General features: G+C 49.3%; 1 protein-coding gene across 1 annotated transcript; it reads left to right on the top strand.

Moving 5' to 3' along the window:
* Window positions 1-593: 593 nt before the first annotated feature.
* On the top strand, window positions 594-15467 carry LOC121607427 (D(4) dopamine receptor-like). The gene is made up of 4 exons (XM_041938210.1): window positions 594-915; window positions 5388-5500; window positions 8767-9356; window positions 15047-15467. The coding sequence occupies exons 1-4, from the start codon at window positions 673-675 to the stop codon at window positions 15262-15264; spliced, it is 1164 nt and encodes a 387-aa protein (XP_041794144.1). The 5' UTR covers window positions 594-672; the 3' UTR covers window positions 15265-15467.
* Window positions 15468-17482: the final 2015 nt, after the last annotated feature.

Consider the following 17482-nt stretch of genomic DNA (forward strand, 5'->3'; position numbering starts at 1 on the left):
ATATTTTTTGCAGCGGCTGCTCCTCTCTCTCTCTCTCACACACACACACACACACACGGACAGACGGACAGACAGACAGATGGATAAACTGTCTCCTGCTGGAGCTCAAGGACTGAAGGACACCGTAAAGCGCAGCTGATAAGCGGCTTTAATCGGCTAATTTGGCCCCGGTGGCCTTCAGCAGGCTGCAGGTGAGCACACTGGACCTGCAAAGACCCGCAGCCCGACAGGCTCACCGCGGTCTGAGCGCAGAGCCGCTCCGGCTGGTCCTCACTCTAAAATCTGAGCCTCACATTGATGAGTCATGGATTTCCTCCTCAACTTTCTTTGATTTCAGGATTTTAATGCGCTTTTTCCTCTTGACGACACACAATGTTCTTTCTCAAGAAGACAAATGGAACTTCATCAGCGTCCATCTAACAATTGAGGGTGTAGATGTGTGTTTTATTTTGTGAATAAGACCAAACTCCACCTGTTTCCTTTCTGTTTTACGCGGACTTTTTTGCGTAAAGTGCGCACCGGAGCGCTCTGGAGCTCCGCGGTAGAGTCTGAGTCTCAACACCATGATGACAACACGGTACGGGGACCAGAGCCCGGCCCGGCCTTCATGAGAGCCCGCTGGCCGCGCGGCTGCGGCTCGGACCGGGACGGAGCGGAGGAGCCGCGGCAGAGATGGCAGCCAACCTGAGCGCGGCGGCGGCGGCGCCCGAGGCGGCCGCGACGGGACACAACCTGCCGGCCCTGGTGTTCGGCGTGCTGCTGATCGTGGTGATCATCTGCGGGAACCTGCTGGTGTGTCTGAGCGTGTTCACGGAGAAGGCGCTGAAGACCACCACCAACTACTTCATCGTCAGTCTGGCGGTGGCGGATCTGATGCTCGCGGTGCTCGTGCTGCCACTTTTCGTCTATTCCGAGGTGAGACCGAAACACACTGTGGAGATGTGGGTCTTACTTTAAGTAGGCTACAGGTGGAGTTGCTTTAATGTTTACCTCACAGCTGCACCCACAGCTCGAGGGGCCACGGCTCTCTCAGGGGCCCCCCAGGACTACTCGAGGTTTAAAGTCCTCATGGTCCAGATGCAGGTGTGGCGGGTCTGTGCACGGCAGGTGATACAGATTCCAGCGTTTTCTACTCTAAACTGTTTCACCATGTAACAAGAGAAACTTTAAAACTTCCCATTTAACCTTAATTCACAGAGAAAACACCAAACACCTTCATCTAAACGGTGTGTGTGGGGGGGGGGTACATGAATAAAACTTTATTAATCTAGTTCTTTTCTCTACACTTTAGACTTCTGGAAGAAGTGGGTCTGTAAATGTTGTTTGAAACAGACTCAGCTGATCTAATGGGAGGAGGGGGTTGTGCTGTCTTCGGTTCTTATTGGCACAGTATGGCCAGCAGGTCTTGGTTGGATGGCCTCAGTAACGGCTCGGTGGTGTAAGGATCTCTGTGCATGAGCTAAACCGTCTAGTGCCTTTTGAAGTGATTAAAAGAATCTTAAACCTGATCCTCCACTTCACTGGCAGCCAGAGGCTAAAGTAGGAGTGATGTGAGCTCCACAGCCAGTCAGAGTTCAGAGCATTTTGTACAGGCTGCAGCCGTGCTGGGGGCGTTGAGGCGAGAGATGATGAAGGTGTTCTAGAGCAGAAGCCAATAGTTTGGTTTGATAGAGGGCAAGTGGACCAGAACACAGGAGGATACCATCTGTAGGATGTTCAGGGCTGACTGAATTCAGCTGAAGAAAGTTAAGTGACGTCCAGTCCATCATCCAGAAATCATCAGTAATAATAATTAAAATGATAATAATAATAAAAGTGTCTGGTCATCTCTTTGACCCCTGTGGCTATTCATGGGGGTATGATCAGAGGTGGAGTGTTCCTCCCTATCGGCCTTCACAAGGACATCATTTGTCCCGTCAACAACTCGGCTGGATTCAGGTGGATTGACAATAGACGAGGGATGGGTTCATACTGGGGAGTACAGCCGGGACAATGACAGGCAGGGCTTCTTTAAAGAACTGGGACTGGCTGGAGGGCAGGCACAGCCGAGGGGTTGTGTGTGGTAAAGGGGCAAACTGGGGGAGATCAGAAGAGGAGATGGAGGTCGCAGCGTCGGATCTGATCCCGATGATCTCGTTGACAGTTGAGGCTGCAGAGACAGCAGCAGGAGCAGGTTGTATGAGTATAGGTCGTCCGTGACAGCAGCTTATTATGACCCATTTTTACTTTAGGAGACCTCTCACCTAAGAAGGCAGGTGATGTAGTATAAAGAGCAAGAAAGTCCTCATATGGTGGAGGTCAGGGTGGATGGATGTGTCAAACAAACTTTCACCCAGGAGGCCGCCGTTTTGTCCCATGTGAAGCCGAAAGTCAGCGTTGACTTATTTTAATTTCTGTATGTAAGTTAACGTAACTTAGCAGCAGTCAGTCAGTGATGGCAGCAGTCAGTCAGTGATGGCAGCAGTCAGTCAGTCAGCGATGGCAGCAGTCAGTCAGCGATGGCAGCGGTCAGTCAGCGATGGCAGCAGTCAGTCAGTCAGTGATGGCAGCAGTCAGTCAGTCAGTGATGGCAGCAGTCAGTCAGTCAGCGATGGCAGCAGTCAGTCAGTCAGTGATGGCAGCGGTCAGTCAGCGATGGCAGCAGTCAGTCAGTCAGTGATGGCAGCAGTCAGTCAGTGATGGCAGCAGTCAGTCAGTCAGTGATGGCAGCGGTCAGTCAGCGATGGCAGCAGTCAGTCAGTCAGTGATGGCAGCAGTCAGTCAGCGATGGCAGCAGTCAGTCAGTCAGTGATGGCAGCAGTCAGTCAGTGATGGCAGCAGTCAGTCAGTCAGTGATGGCAGCAGTCAGTCAGTCAGTGATGGCAGCAGTCAGTCAGTGATGGCAGCAGTCAGTCAGCGACTGTTTTTCCATCGTGTTGTGGAACGAGACGGACGAGAGCGCAGGAACCAGGTGGAAACATGCAGCAGGTGTGACTCCTGGACGGATGTCTTGGTGTGAACGAGGTGTGAACGAGGTGTGAGATTCTCCTGAATCTGTTTAAGAGGATCACACGAGTAAAACTACAATATTTCACATGAAACAAGTGAACAATAAACTTCGTTTTGTGTATCAGAATTTGGTCTTGGGGGGTCCTGACCCCCAGTGGTGGAATGCAGCTAAGTACATTTACTCAAGTGCGCTAGTAAAGTAGAAGTTTGAGGTACTTGTACTTGACTTGGGTATTTCCATTTGATGCCACATTATACTTGTACTCCACCAGACCTTGGAGGCAAATATTGAACTTATTTTTTGTTCGTGGTTACTTTGCAGATTCAGATTATTAATCAGCCAGTCAGTTTTGATCTGTGATTATTGATGATTGATGAAGCTACAGAGCAGTATACAGAGTATCTGAAAGTAGCCCCACTTTTAGCAACTGCATAATTAAATTAATGAACACATAATGCATCAATACAATCCAGTTCTTTTAGTTTTGGTACTTTAAGTATAATATGATGCTAATACTTATGTACTTTTACTCAGGTAAGATACTTTATGTGTGTGATGTTACTACTTTTACTGAAGTAGAAGATCTGAAGACCTCTTCCACTGCTGACCTTCAGGTTGTGAAAAACTGGTTTAAAGGATCAGTTCAGTGTTTTTACGGCCGAGTTAACACATTGTCCCACTCAAGGTCCACCTACCTATTTGTGCTGGAGCTTTCTGGCTTATCACATGGTCTTCATCGGCAGATTGAGTTTGCTCAGTTTATTTTGGCACTTCTCTGAACATCTTCAGAACTTGTCGTCCAGGTTGGATTCAAAGTCGATTCATCTTTGAGAGACGACAGCTGACAAAGCATCACACTCAAGGTCCACCTACTCGCTTGTTCAGGAGCTTTTGACTGTATCACACAGCCTTCATCAGCAGATGTTGAGGTTTGCTCAGAATAATGGAAAGCTAGAACATGTAGCGTCTACATGACTATTTTTTCTTTGTTGGATCTAATTTATTCAAACGTGTATCAGCTGCTGTCTGTGGGGAACCAACATGTTTACGAGATCTGGGCTTTTAATTCAGCGAACTGTCCCTTTAAATGTCAGCCCTGACCTCCAGATGAACCTCTGGTGACGCCCCGCCCCTCCTGTGACATCACTGAGCGGACTCAGAATGACCCTGCCTGAGTCCGATATTTAATATTATTTACTCTTTTTTTATTGGTTCTCGAGTCTGTCCCTGTTTCATTTGACTCTCGTCAATAATTCGTCTTTTTTCATCTTTTCGTTAATTTAGTGGAGGCAGGAAATTCTTTTCATTCATAAAATCAGATTTTAACGGAACACTCGGCGTGGTACAGTCAGTCATTGTCTGGCAGAGCTGAAGGACGCACAGTCTGTACCCCCCCTGACGGCGGCTCTGTTCCCGGGGTCAGAGGTCAGCCAAGGGGCCCCACAGCAACAATGAGTTCAGGAAAACAATGAATATCTAATCTATCTAATGAGCTGGGCTTGTTTGTCAGTCGGTGTTAAATCTTTTGTCCCCTCTTGTTCATCGTTGTGTCTGTTTATCGTCGTTTCCTCCTGACGGTTCGTCTTTGTGTGTTCTGTCATTGAAGCTGCTTTTGTTTTCATGGTCTCAGAAACTAAAGGAATTAACGAGCTGATCAGCTGACTCGTGTTTCAGCCTGCAGAGCTCTGCGCTGTCATTAAGGCCATTTTCTTTAGTACAAGTAGAAGTACCACAATGTTACTTCACTTGTACACTAATGGACATATTAAGGGATTCCTGGCATGACTTAGATTCAGGTGTTCTGTCACTTATTGTTACAGTTATTTAAAATGTGCAAAAAAAATCATTTGAGAGCTTTTTTGACAGAAGTTTGTTTTGAGGGTATTTCATATTAATATTTTTAGAAGTTTTCTATATTTGCATGTACACATTTCTGAATTCTTTGATTTGCATTAATGTATTCGTTTTATATTTTGATTATTTTTATGCACTTTTATGAATCTTTTCTGCCTCTTGGATGCCCCAATGGGTTATAAAGCATCATGAAGTGTCCAGAGTGTCCTTCCAGTGGAGAAAATGTGATGCATTGTATACTTTATTCGACTATCTTAGTATTTTGCGCCCTCTTAATATCTATTTCTCACCTTTATTTATTATTCTACCTCCCTGCACATCCTCTATGGGCAGAAAACAACACTTGATGACACTGAATTCCAGCACATCACATCTCTCCTTGTTTTATAGGAAGTTAATGTTTTTTGTGCTTTGTCCCTGTTTAAATAAAGTTATATGGAAGATTGCGGCTGCCCCACATGCTCGGTGCATCCCCCTGATGTTTCACCCTCAGACAGCCTCCGCGGCTCTGAGCGAACGAACTGAGCCTGTTTCTGTGTTTCAGTTCCAGGATGGCGTGTGGACCCTCAGCACCACCGTCTGTGACGGTCTGATGACCATGGATGTGATGCTGTGCACCGCGTCCATCTTTAACCTCTGTGCCATCAGCGTCGACAGGTCAGTGCTCACCTGTGCAGGTACACAGACTGCACATGCAGATATACAGAATAAATCTTCACTGCTTAAACCAAATCTACACCCTAAACTGAAAACTAAAAGACAAAACACAGACATCATTTAAAAAGTCAACGAGGATGTTCTTTGTTCCTTCTGAGTCTACAGCACTGCTGGAAACTATGTGAAGCTGTACTTAGCATGCTAAAGTTAGCACTTAGCTCAAAGCACAACAGTGGCTAACATGCTCACAATGACGACGCTAACATTTAATGTTCACGATGTTCTCCATCAAAGGTTAGCATGTCTTAGCACTAAACACTAAATATAGCTGAGTTGATGGAACGTCATCCTGAGGGGGCTGTTGGCTGTTTCACTTAAAACCACAAATTACAACCTGATGGTGGCGCTAGAGGAAAAGTCAGCGAATCACTGAAGTCTGTGGGGTTTTGGATCTCTGTACAGAATCCGGGTGGTAGAATGACCGACTGCATCCCTGCAGTTAGCACGGCTAACATGAGGATATGGACTTGGGGCTTGAAGTCCATGTCTTCATCCAGAACCACAGACTGTTTAAAACATGGACGTGGTCCTGTGACGTCACCCCTCGCTTCACAAAGAGCCCGTGGAGCTCAGTGACAGCAGCTCCAGCCGTCTCCATCTTAGCAGCGCAGACTCCACGAAACTCCCCTGAGCTGTGTTTTATCCTCCAGCTGCAGTGAGGAAGATGCAGATGATTCCGATGAAGCTCTGCAGCCAAACGAACCACAAAACTCCTGCAGAACACTTGATTGAAAGGAAGAAGTGAAAGTTCAGCCGTAACTCACAGACTCCGTGTCATAACCGGAGCTTTTAATCTGCCTCCAGCAGCGAGCAGCTGATTAATGAACCCTGAGCGATCTGTCAGGAGCTCACAGGACGTCCATTTCCATCTGACGGTCTCAGGGTCAGACGGTTCACTCTGTTGTGGAAATATGATGATGACCTTTTGTCTGTTTCCTGTAAAAGCTCCAAAAGATGAAAAATCAGAGCGGACAGAACAACTTAAAGGCCCAAATGAAGGATACATTTGCAGAGATGAACTGCCAGCTTCACTCTGCGCTCTTTAGTTTGACTCAATGAGATTATCTCAACTCTCAGCTGATGTTGAAGGATGAAAATCTGAGCCGAAAACCGGGCCGCTCCTCAAATCTGATGTCCCAACTCTAGAAAATACGATTAAACCTGAGACTGATGGAGGCACTGAGGCTAACGTGGACTGATGGTGATGGTCTTAAGCTTTCTGAAGCAGCCGGCAGCAGTCAGAGGTTTAACTGGATGAAAGAGGCTGAATAATTCAACAGGCTGAGCAGGAACCAGGTCCTGAAGGTCTGCAGAGTCCACCTGCTGCTGCTGTCCACAGGCTGAAAGGAGAAACCTTCTGGTCTCTCTGCAGGTTTGATGGTTTGAACAGCAAACTGACCGATGACCTGCTGTCATTTGTGGATGGATTACTGAACAGCACCGGGGGCCGAGGGCCGAGGGGGCTCTGAGCTGGAAGAGCCTCTGAATGACAAAGCTGTTGTTAACAAAGAGCTTGTTTGTTCCCGTCACATGTTTTCGCCCATGATCATGATCTAAGTCCTCCGGCGGAGCAATAAATATGCTTATTTGCCTTGTTGGAGACGGTCAGATGAGTCAGACTCATGTTTGTCCGTGAAGCTACAGCTAGCAGCCTGATAGCTTAGCTTAGCTTAGCTTAGTGTAAAGACTGGAAACCCTGACCCTGAAGTTCACTAATTAACATGTTAAATCTTGTTTGTTTAATTTGTACAGGAATTAAAGTGTAAAAATGAAAACTGGTTCTGCACTGGGAGAAACGTCCTGGTAGAAACAAACAGTTTGTGGTGTGAGATCGTATGACAAGGCGAGCAGTCCTCGTTAACCGACACACGGATACAGCACGGTGCATTAATGAACTATGAAGCTCTACTGCAATGACCTGAACCGTCTCTGCTCTCCCACCTCATCTAATCACAGCCAGGTCACGTGATCAACGTCACGCACCACATCCTCAAACACAACGTTCAACATTTAAATACTGAAACCTTTTTCTTCATGTGTGACAACTCTTCTGTGTGTTCGTCCATGATCATAATCAATCAATCACAAGTGTAACTGATAACTTTATTAATCGCAGGTTCGTTAACGTTGTTCCTTCCACCTGTGATATTCTGGCTGTGAAAGGTCAAAGCGTCTGACAGGCTGATCCACTTGGGAACGATAAAGAAGGAGTGCCCTAATTCTGCCATAAACTGTCGAGATCCAGGTTAGGAAGATTTATGTGGACAGAAAACATCCCTCTGCTGAATGCTGAAGGACTGAAGTCATTCATTTATTATTGTTAACTATTTAACAGTTAAAAATAGCCCTCCTCTTCCCCTGTTATATGTCATTTTAACATCCTAACTGTGGTTTAAATTGATCCTTTTTCTGTTTAATCACGTGTTCTATAAATACAGTTTAATATTATTATTATATTAAGATTTGACTGGGAAGAAAACAGAAAACAGCTGACGCTCATTAATCAACATTTCAACAAAATTCATCTTTGCTCTTTGATCAGAGACAGAAATCTGATGTGAATATTCCATTTTTACCCCCCCTCAGGTTTATACTTTCAGCTTGATCTTCTTACTAAAACGATGTTGGTGAACGCCTTCAGTCATTACCGTGGGCTCAAGGCAACCTTAATAACCAGCAGCACTATTGAGCTCCTGAGTTTCGCCTCTCAGGCAACATACAGATTGTTCTGTCTTATATATAACGGCCGTTGGGTCTGTATGCAGCTTGAAAGGAATATCTCCAGATAAAACTCAGTACTGAATAAAAGGTACCGCTAACTAATATTTCTATTTACAGCTAATACTGTAATCTAAGATGAGGCGATAAAGGCGCATGCCTTTGATAGGCCAGTTTCAGCAGGAAGAGAACCTGCTGTACTGTTCTCAGTAGGAACCGAGAAATTCTGACACCTTAAAAGTCTAAGATGATCGAATAGTAATGAAAAGTAATCCACAACAGCCTATTGAAATGATCTGTGACCACGAAAGAAAAGCTCTTCAGTAGCGCCACCAGCTGGAGAAAATATCAGCATTTCAACATACTTCGAGCTAACGTACAGGTAGTCCTGAAATGTCTTCATCACATGTCTGCCCCCTCCAGAGGACGGACATTTAGATTTTAAAGATCTCAAGAACAGCTTGTAAAATTTCTCTCACCTGTTGCAGGTTCATCGCCGTGTTAATCCCGCTCAACTACAACAGGAAGCACGTGGACCTGCGGCAGACGGTGCTGCTGTCGGCCACCTGGGTCTTGGCTCTGGCCGTGGCCTCGCCCGTCATGTTCGGCATCAACAACGTGCCGGGCCGAGACCCCCGGGAGTGTAAATTGGAGAACGACGACTATGTCCTGTACTCGTCCGTGTGCTCCTTCTTCATCCCCTGCCCCATCATGCTGCTGCTGTACTGCGGCATGTTCCGCGGCCTGAGGCGCTGGGAGGAGGCGCGCAAAGCCAAGCTGAGGAACAGCATCCAGGCCTGCCGCAAGCTGCAGGAGGCCGCCGTGTCGCTGCCGCCGCTGGCCTCGCTGCCGCCGCCACTGCCGCCCATCATAGAGCGGGAACAGACGGACACTGTGGATGAGCCGTCCACCTTCCCGTCTCCGGACCCGCCCTTTCACTCGTCAGAGTGCAAAGACGGCCCCGTGAGGACGATCAGTTTCGCAGAGATCAAGTTCAACCCCGAGCCTCGCAGGAAGAAGACGGCCAAGATCAACAGCCGGGAGAGGAAGGCCATGAAGGTGCTTCCTGTCGTTGTGGGTGAGTTCACTTCCTGTTCAGCAGCATTAGAGTTAGATTAAAGCAGGCATGTCAAACTGATTCCATAAAGGGCCGTGTGCCTGCAGGTTTTTGTTCCAACCAAGGAGGAGCATACCAGGCCAACCAATCAACATCAAGGGATCACTTAGTTATCAGCTGAAGACTGAGATTAATTGATTCCAGCCAGGTGTGCTCCTCCTTGGTTGGAACAAAAACGTGCAGCCACACAGCCCTTTATGGAATCACTTTGACATGCCTGGATTAAAGGATCCAAAATTCAGTAACACTGAATGTCAAATGTCAAATTATCAAAGTGTTCCAGGGATTCTATCCACCCAAACACCTGAGCACTGCCAGTTCGCTTCACATCCACCTCTGACGTCTGTTCAGAGGCCAGCAGGTACCTGAACGCCTCACCTCCACCTCTGACACCTGTTCAGAGGCTGCAGGTACCTGAACGCCTCACCTCCACCTCTGACACCTGTTCAGAGGCTGCAGGTACCTGAACGCCTCACCTCCACCTCTGACACCTGTTCAGAGGCCAGCAGGTACCTGAAGCCACACCTCCATCTCTGACATCTGTTCAGAGGCTGCAGGTACCTGAACGCCTCACCTCTATCTCTGACGCCTGTTCAGAGTAGCAGGTACCTGAACGCCTCACCTACATCTCTGACATCTGTTCAGAGGCTGCAGGTACCTGAACGCCTCACCTCCACCTCTGATGTCTGTTCAGAGGCTAGCAGGTACCTGAACACCTCACCTCCACCTGTGAGGCCTGTTCAGAGGCTGCAGGCACCTGAACGCATCACCTCCATCTCTGAGGCCTGTTCAGAGGCTGCAGGTACCTGAACGCCTCACCTCCATCTCTGACGCCTGTTCAGAGGCTGCAGGTACCTGAACGCCTCACCTCCATCTCTGACGCCTGTTCAGAGGCTGCAGGCACCTGAACGCCTCACCTCCATCTCTGACGCCTGTTCAGAGGCTGATGTCTGTTCAGAGGCCAGCAGGTACTTGAACGCCTCACCTCCATCTCTGACATCTGTTCAGAGGCTGCAGGTACCTGAACGCCTCACCTCCACCTCTGAGGCCTGTTCAGAGGCTGCAGGTACCTGAACGCCTCACCTCCATCTCTGACGCCTGTTCAGAGGCTGCAGGTACCTGAACGCCTCACCTCCATCTCTGACGCCTGTTCAGAGGCTGCAGGCACCTGAACGCCTCACCTCCATCTCTGACGCCTGTTCAGAGGCCAGCAGGTACCTGAACGCCTCACCTCCATCTCTGACATCTGTTCAGAGGCTGCAGTTACCTGAACACCTCACCTCCACCTCTGATGTCTGTTAAGAGGTCAGCAGGTACCTGAACGCCTCACCTCCACCTCTGATGTCTGTTAAGAGGCCAGCAGGTACCTGAACGCCTCACCTCCACCTCTGATGTCTGTTCAGAGGCCAGCAGGTACCTGAACACCTCACCTCCACCTCTGACGTCTGTTCAGAGGCCAGCAGGTACCTGAACGCCTCACCTCCATCTCTGACGCCTGTTCAGAGGCCAGCAGGTACCTGAACGCCTGACCTCCACCTCTGATGTCTGTTCAGAGGCCAGCAGGTACCTGAACGCCTCACCTCCACCTCTGACGTCTGTTCAGAGGCCAGCAGGTACCTGAACGCCTCACCTCCACCTCTGACACCTGTTCAGAGGCTGCAGGTACCTGAACGCCTCACCTCCACCTCTGACACCTGTTCAGAGGCCAGCAGGTACCTGAAGCCACACCTCCATCTCTGACATCTGTTCAGAGGCTGCAGGTACCTGAACGCCTCACCTCTATCTCTGACGCCTGTTCAGAGGCTAGCAGGTACCTGAACGCCTCACCTCCATCTCTGACATCTGTTCAGAGGCTGCAGGTACCTGAACGCCTCACCTCCACCTCTGATGTCTGTTCAGAGGCTAGCAGGTACCTGAACACCTCACCTCCACCTGTGAGGCCTGTTCAGAGGCTGCAGGCACCTGAACGCATCACCTCCATCTCTGAGGCCTGTTCAGAGGCTGCAGGTACCTGAACGCCTCACCTCCATCTCTGACGCCTGTTCAGAGGCTGCAGGCACCTGAACGCCTCACCTCCATCTCTGACGCCTGTTCAGAGGCTGATGTCTGTTCAGAGGCCAGCAGGTACTTGAACGCCTCACCTCCATCTCTGACATCTGTTCAGAGGCTGCAGGTACCTGAACGCCTCACCTCCACCTCTGACGCCTGTTCAGAGGCCAGCAGGTACCTGAACGCCTGACCTCCACCTCTGATGTCTGTTCAGAGGCCAGCAGGTACCTGAACGCCTCACCTCCACCTCTGACGTCTGTTCAGAGGCCAGCAGGTACCTGAACGCCTCACCTCTATCTCTGACGCCTGTTCAGAGGCTAGCAGGTACCTGAACGCCTCACCTCCATCTCTGACATCTGTTCAGAGGCTGCAGGTACCTGAACGCCTCACCTCCACCTCTGATGTCTGTTCAGAGGCTAGCAGGTACCTGAACACCTCACCTCCACCTGTGAGGCCTGTTCAGAGGCTGCAGGCACCTGAACGCATCACCTCCATCTCTGAGGCCTGTTCAGAGGCTGCAGGTACCTGAACGCCTCACCTCCATCTCTGACGCCTGTTCAGAGGCTGCAGGCACCTGAACGCCTCACCTCCATCTCTGACGCCTGTTCAGAGGCTGATGTCTGTTCAGAGGCCAGCAGGTACTTGAACGCCTCACCTCCATCTCTGACATCTGTTCAGAGGCTGCAGGTACCTGAACGCCTCACCTCCACCTCTGAGGCCTGTTCAGAGGCTGCAGGTACCTGAACGCCTCACCTCCATCTCTGACGCCTGTTCAGAGGCTGCAGGTACCTGAACGCCTCACCTCCATCTCTGACGCCTGTTCAGAGGCTGCAGGCACCTGAACGCCTCACCTCCATCTCTGACGCCTGTTCAGAGGCCAGCAGGTACCTGAACGCCTCACCTCCATCTCTGACATCTGTTCAGAGGCTGCAGTTACCTGAACACCTCACCTCCACCTCTGATGTCTGTTAAGAGGTCAGCAGGTACCTGAACGCCTCACCTCCACCTCTGATGTCTGTTAAGAGGCCAGCAGGTACCTGAATGCCTCACCTCCACCTCTGATGTCTGTTCAGAGGCCAGCAGGTACCTGAACACCTCACCTCCACCTCTGACGTCTGTTCAGAGGCCAGCAGGTACCTGAACGCCTCACCTCCATCTCTGACGCCTGTTCAGAGGCCAGCAGGTACCTGAACGCCTGACCTCCACCTCTGATGTCTGTTCAGAGGCCAGCAGGTACCTGAACGCCTCACCTCCACCTGTGAGGCCTGTTCAGAGGCTGCAGGTACATGAACGCCTCACCTCCACCTCTGATGTCTGTTAAGAGGCCAGCAGGTACCTGAATGCCTCACCTCCACCTCTGATGTCTGTTCAGAGGCCAGCAGGTACCTGAACGCCTCACCTCCATCTCTGACGCCTGTTCAGAGGCCAGCAGGTACCTGAACGCCTGACCTCCACCTCTGATGTCTGTTCAGAGGCCAGCAGGTACCTGAACGCCTCACCTCCACCTGTGAGGCCTGTTCAGAGGCTGCAGGTACATGAACGCCTCACCTCCACCTCTGATGTCTGTTAAGAGGCCAGCAGGTACCTGAATGCCTCACCTCCACCTCTGATGTCTGTTCAGAGGCCAGCAGGTACCTGAACGCCTCATCTCCACCTCTGATGTCTGTTCAGAGGCCAGCAGGTACCTGAACGCCTCACCTCCACCTGACGTCTGTTCAGAGGCTGCAGGTACATGAACGCCTCACCTCCATCTCTGACGCCTGTTCAGAGGCCAGCAGGTACCTGAACGCCTCACCTCCACCTGACATCTGTTCAGAGGCTGCAGGCACCTGAACGCCTCACCTCCACCTCTGATGACTGTTTAGAGGCCAGCAGGTACCTGAACGCCTCACCTCCACCTCTGATGTCTGTTCAGAGGCTGCAGGTACCTGAACGCCTCACCTCCACCTCTGATGTCTGTTCAGAGGCCAGCAGGTACCTGAACGCCTCACCTCCACCTCTGATGTCTGTTCAGAGGCTGCAGGTACCTGAACGCCTCACCTCCACCTCTGATGTCTGTTCAGAGGCCCTAACACATCAGTTAGAAAAGGTCACCCTATAAATAGCAGTCACTGCTGGTCCTAATACGTAGAAATGCTTCCCTTTAGCACACAGCAGCTAATCCTGCAGGTACTTAATCTGAAATCCAATTATTATGCAAGCTTGGTCAGTGTGCAGGTAGTTGTCATGAATCTCTGCTTCATTAGCTCACCTAACAGTTCCAGTGGCAGTCTAAAGGTGGGCTCAACAATGTAAACAACATGACTGACTGTTTGTCACGTTTTCAGGATTTGGGCTTGGCCCCTTCGTTCCAGTGAAGGTTTTTCTTAACGCTACAGAACACAAAGACGTTTTAGCCAACTGGGCACTTTCAACTTTGTGTCAACAATTTGAGGATTTGACTTTGCTGCCCCTGTTCACAGAGTGAGCTCCATAAAGACGTGAGTGGGTGGGTTTAGTGTGGAGACGGGTCAAACTCCATGTTAATGGTTTTAGAATGGGATGCTCATATACAGGTAGGTGTCAGCTGACCTTTGGCCATATGGTGCAGACAGGTAGGTGTGCAGATGTGGAGGTAGCTTGGAAGGTTTGTAAGAAGGTTGGAGGACTGGTAGGTTGGTAGACTGGTAGGTTAGTTATGCTGGCAGGTTGGTTATGATGGTAGGTTGGTTATGCTGGCAGGTTAGTTATGCTGGTAGGTTGGTTATGCTGGTAGGTTGGTAGGTAGAGAGGTAAGTCAGTTGAAAGTTTTGTAAATAATTAAGTTCGTCTGGTGAAGCGCTGCCTCATTGGCTCATCTGAGTCAGCAGTGAGTTGGTTGACTGGAAGTCGGGTAATTTGATGGATTGCTTGATATTTAAGTTGGTAGCTCTGTTAGAAGGTTAGTTTGTGGACAGGTAGACGAACACCTGCTTCATGAGCTCATTTGACTATTCAGGTGGAAACCTGAGGGTGATCTACCAGAGCTAACTTGGTAGACCTGTAGCTTTTTAGATAGTTAGGTAAGTTGGTAGGAAGGTAAAATGGTAGGTAGATAAACAGGTGAGTTGCTAGCTTGTAGGTAGAAAGGTAGGTACGTTGATGGTGAGGTTCACCTGGAAATGAAGGTGTCATCCTGAGACGAGGGCTGAATCAAAGTTGGTCGATTGGTAGGGGGTTTGTAGGTCATTGGGCAGGCTGGTAGATAGGTAAGTTAGTAGTTGGTAAATTGTTGGTAGTCCGGGCTTCATAAGCTCAACCTGAGAGGGAAGCTGCCGGGTCAGTTGGTAGGGTGGTGCAGGTAGAAACAGCCAGGTGTTCAGCCCAACCTGAGAGTAACGTTCGGGGTCCAGAAACACATTTTCTCTGTGAACAGTCACACAAATCAAATGTTGTCAATCAAATTTCAAGGTTTCTTTTCGTCAGAGGGAGGCTAGCAGTTTCCCTCTGCTTCTTGTCTTTGTGCTAAGCTAGGCTAGACATGCCCTGAAACTGATATCCATCTGAAACATCTAAATCTGAGATGCTGCTAAAATCAAAGTGAGGCTCTCGGTACTCTGCTGATTCTCCTCCTCCTCCTGCAGGCGCCTTCCTCTTCTGCTGGACTCCATTCTTTGTCCTCCACACGATGCGAGCTCGCTGTCGGGACTGCCGCGTCCCACCGGCCCTGATGAGCGTGGTGACGTGGCTCGGCTACGTCAACAGCGCCCTCAACCCCGTCATCTACACCGTCTTCAACACCGAGTTCAGGAACTTCTTCAAGAAGTTTCTGCACCGCTGCTGCTCCAAGAGCGATGGATGAGGACGCCGCTGCCGCCGCGTGACAGCCGCTGGCAGAGACGCTGCCGACTGACGCTGTAGTGTCTGTAGTCTGTATGTCGCCATCGTTTCCTTCCTCTGTGAGGTTTTATTTTTCTACGTGTGCCGACAGCAACGTTTGTTTGAGCTTCAAGTTTCCTGCGAGGAAGCTTCAGTCTGAGGATCAGAAACACACCTCCATCAACCAACAACAACTGATTTTATATGTTCAAATTCATCTTTTCAGAATAAAAGTTTTCAGTAAAAGTGTGGCTTGATCTGTGTGTTTGTGGAGCGATGCAGACAAATTTTAAAGATGAGGTTGTTGGAGTTTCAGAAACTTCTGTTTGGGGTCAAATGAACCGATCAGATCACCCTGCAGGCGTTTTCACCGTATATCCACCTGGAATAGAATAAACATGCCAGTGTCTGTCCTCGTCAGGCTGCAGCCACACATGCACACACTCACATCCCTGAATTTAGTCTTTAAGTCCGAGACAAACTGCACCAGCTGAAAATCTGAAGGACAAACTCACAGAACTGAAGTCTGTTCAGTCACAGCCGGTCTGTAACTTCAGTGAGCAGCGAGCTAACTGCGGTGAAGCTAACACACCAGAGCTCCTCTACGCAGCGTGAGAGCTGCTCTGCGTGTTCCAGATCCAGATCCAGGGTCCCTGCAGGACCCGGACCTCCGCAAAGTCACCTGAAGGTCCTCCATGTTCAGCCTGAACCGACAAACAGACGTGAAGTTTTAAAAGCTTCTGAGCAGATTTCATCAGAGTCAAAAGAGCGAAAAGCTCAGAGGACAGACTGACAGCAACACACACACACACACACACAGATATACACACGCACACACACTGTCTCTCACACACGCACACACACACTCACACAGACGCACACACAATCACACACACACACTCACACACACTCACTCACACACTCTCTCTCTCACACTCTAACACACACACTTTGGGATCCGTTTTAACTCTTGGTCCTGGTCCGGCTCGCTGCAGCAGTGTATGAAGCTCGTCGTGGTTTCATGTGTTTTCTGGTCTTTAAACAGTATTAACCTCTCTCTCTCTCTCTCTGTCTCTCTGTCTCTCTCTCTCTCTCTAAAGACGTATATTTCAGACACTAAGTGTATGATTTATATTTGAAATAATAATTTAATAATTAAATAATTAGGACTTCCATGTGTAGATGTCCTCACAGAGTTACATCACAGGGGACGATACTGCTGTTTGTTCCAGTCCAGAGACGTGACCTGAACTCATCACTGACCCTGTTCTTCTCTGGACTCTGCAGCCGTTTCAGCGGTTGGACAGATTTCAGCTGTGTGTCTGTCCATCGTATGTTCATCTGATAATCTGTCCAGTTCCTGCTAACCTTCAGTTTCTACATTTAAAGGAAAAGCCGTTAATTCCAGCTCGTCATCGCTGTGCGCTCGACACGAATCAGGAGCCTGTTCTCATTTAAACCTGCCAAATTTCCAGTTTCTTTAATATTTATTCTTCCAGCTGAACCATTGGACAAAATATCACTTTTTGTTTCAAAGCCTTTGTGCTAAATAATTCTGATGGAGGATTGTCTGCAACTTACAGCATGAAAGACCTTCAAAACTGTCGAGTAGTCGTCTCAAACAGCTTCTGATCCTTTATTTCTCCTGAGGGTAAACCTGCTCGTCACAGCAGCAACGAACGAACCACGATTACAAAGAACGAAGCAAAACCAAGCTTCAGACTCAAGAACTGAAGCTCATAAAGCTGCCAGAAGGTACAGGAAATGTAATTAGTCCAGTTAGTGGGTCCAGGAAGACCACAGCAGCCTCCCAGTCCACTGATGTCCACAGCAGCAGAGGGGGGGTGAGTTGACGGACCGACACTTCAGGGGTGTCAGCTTTTGGCTGCAGACCCTCCTCTTCTCAAACAGCATGTCATGGAGGGGGCGGGAGATGTTGCTGAGCCTGTTAGGATCTGAGGGACAGCTGAGGGACAGCTGAGGGACGATGATCCTCTCCTGAGACATGGAGACACCCCCAGTCGACATTCAGTACAAATACGTGTTCCAGAGTTTATCTGAAGAGAACGAGACTCGAGCAGCTTCGGTACGGAGAAGGACCCGGGATCTGGACCCGGGACCCGTAAACGAGCTTTGTACAGCTGAAACGCCTCCTGGGGAGAGCAGCCGCAGCTCAGACCGCAGGAAACTTTGGATTCTGG

This window comes from Chelmon rostratus, chromosome 6 (assembly GCF_017976325.1).
Source record: "Chelmon rostratus isolate fCheRos1 chromosome 6, fCheRos1.pri, whole genome shotgun sequence".
NCBI classification, from domain to species: domain Eukaryota; kingdom Metazoa; phylum Chordata; class Actinopteri; order Chaetodontiformes; family Chaetodontidae; genus Chelmon; species Chelmon rostratus.

Excerpts from the sequence above, each read along its gene's own strand:
- LOC121607427 (XM_041938210.1), top strand. The coding sequence starts at position 673 with ATGGCAGCCAACCTGAGCGCGGCGGCGGCGGCGCCCGAGGCGGCCGCG. Across the intron at positions 5,501-8,766 it reads TGTGCCATCAGCGTCGACAG|GTTCATCGCCGTGTTAATCC; the intron begins GTCAGTGCTCAC and ends CACCTGTTGCAG. Across the intron at positions 9,357-15,046 it reads GGTGCTTCCTGTCGTTGTGG|GCGCCTTCCTCTTCTGCTGG; the intron begins GTGAGTTCACTT and ends CTCCTCCTGCAG.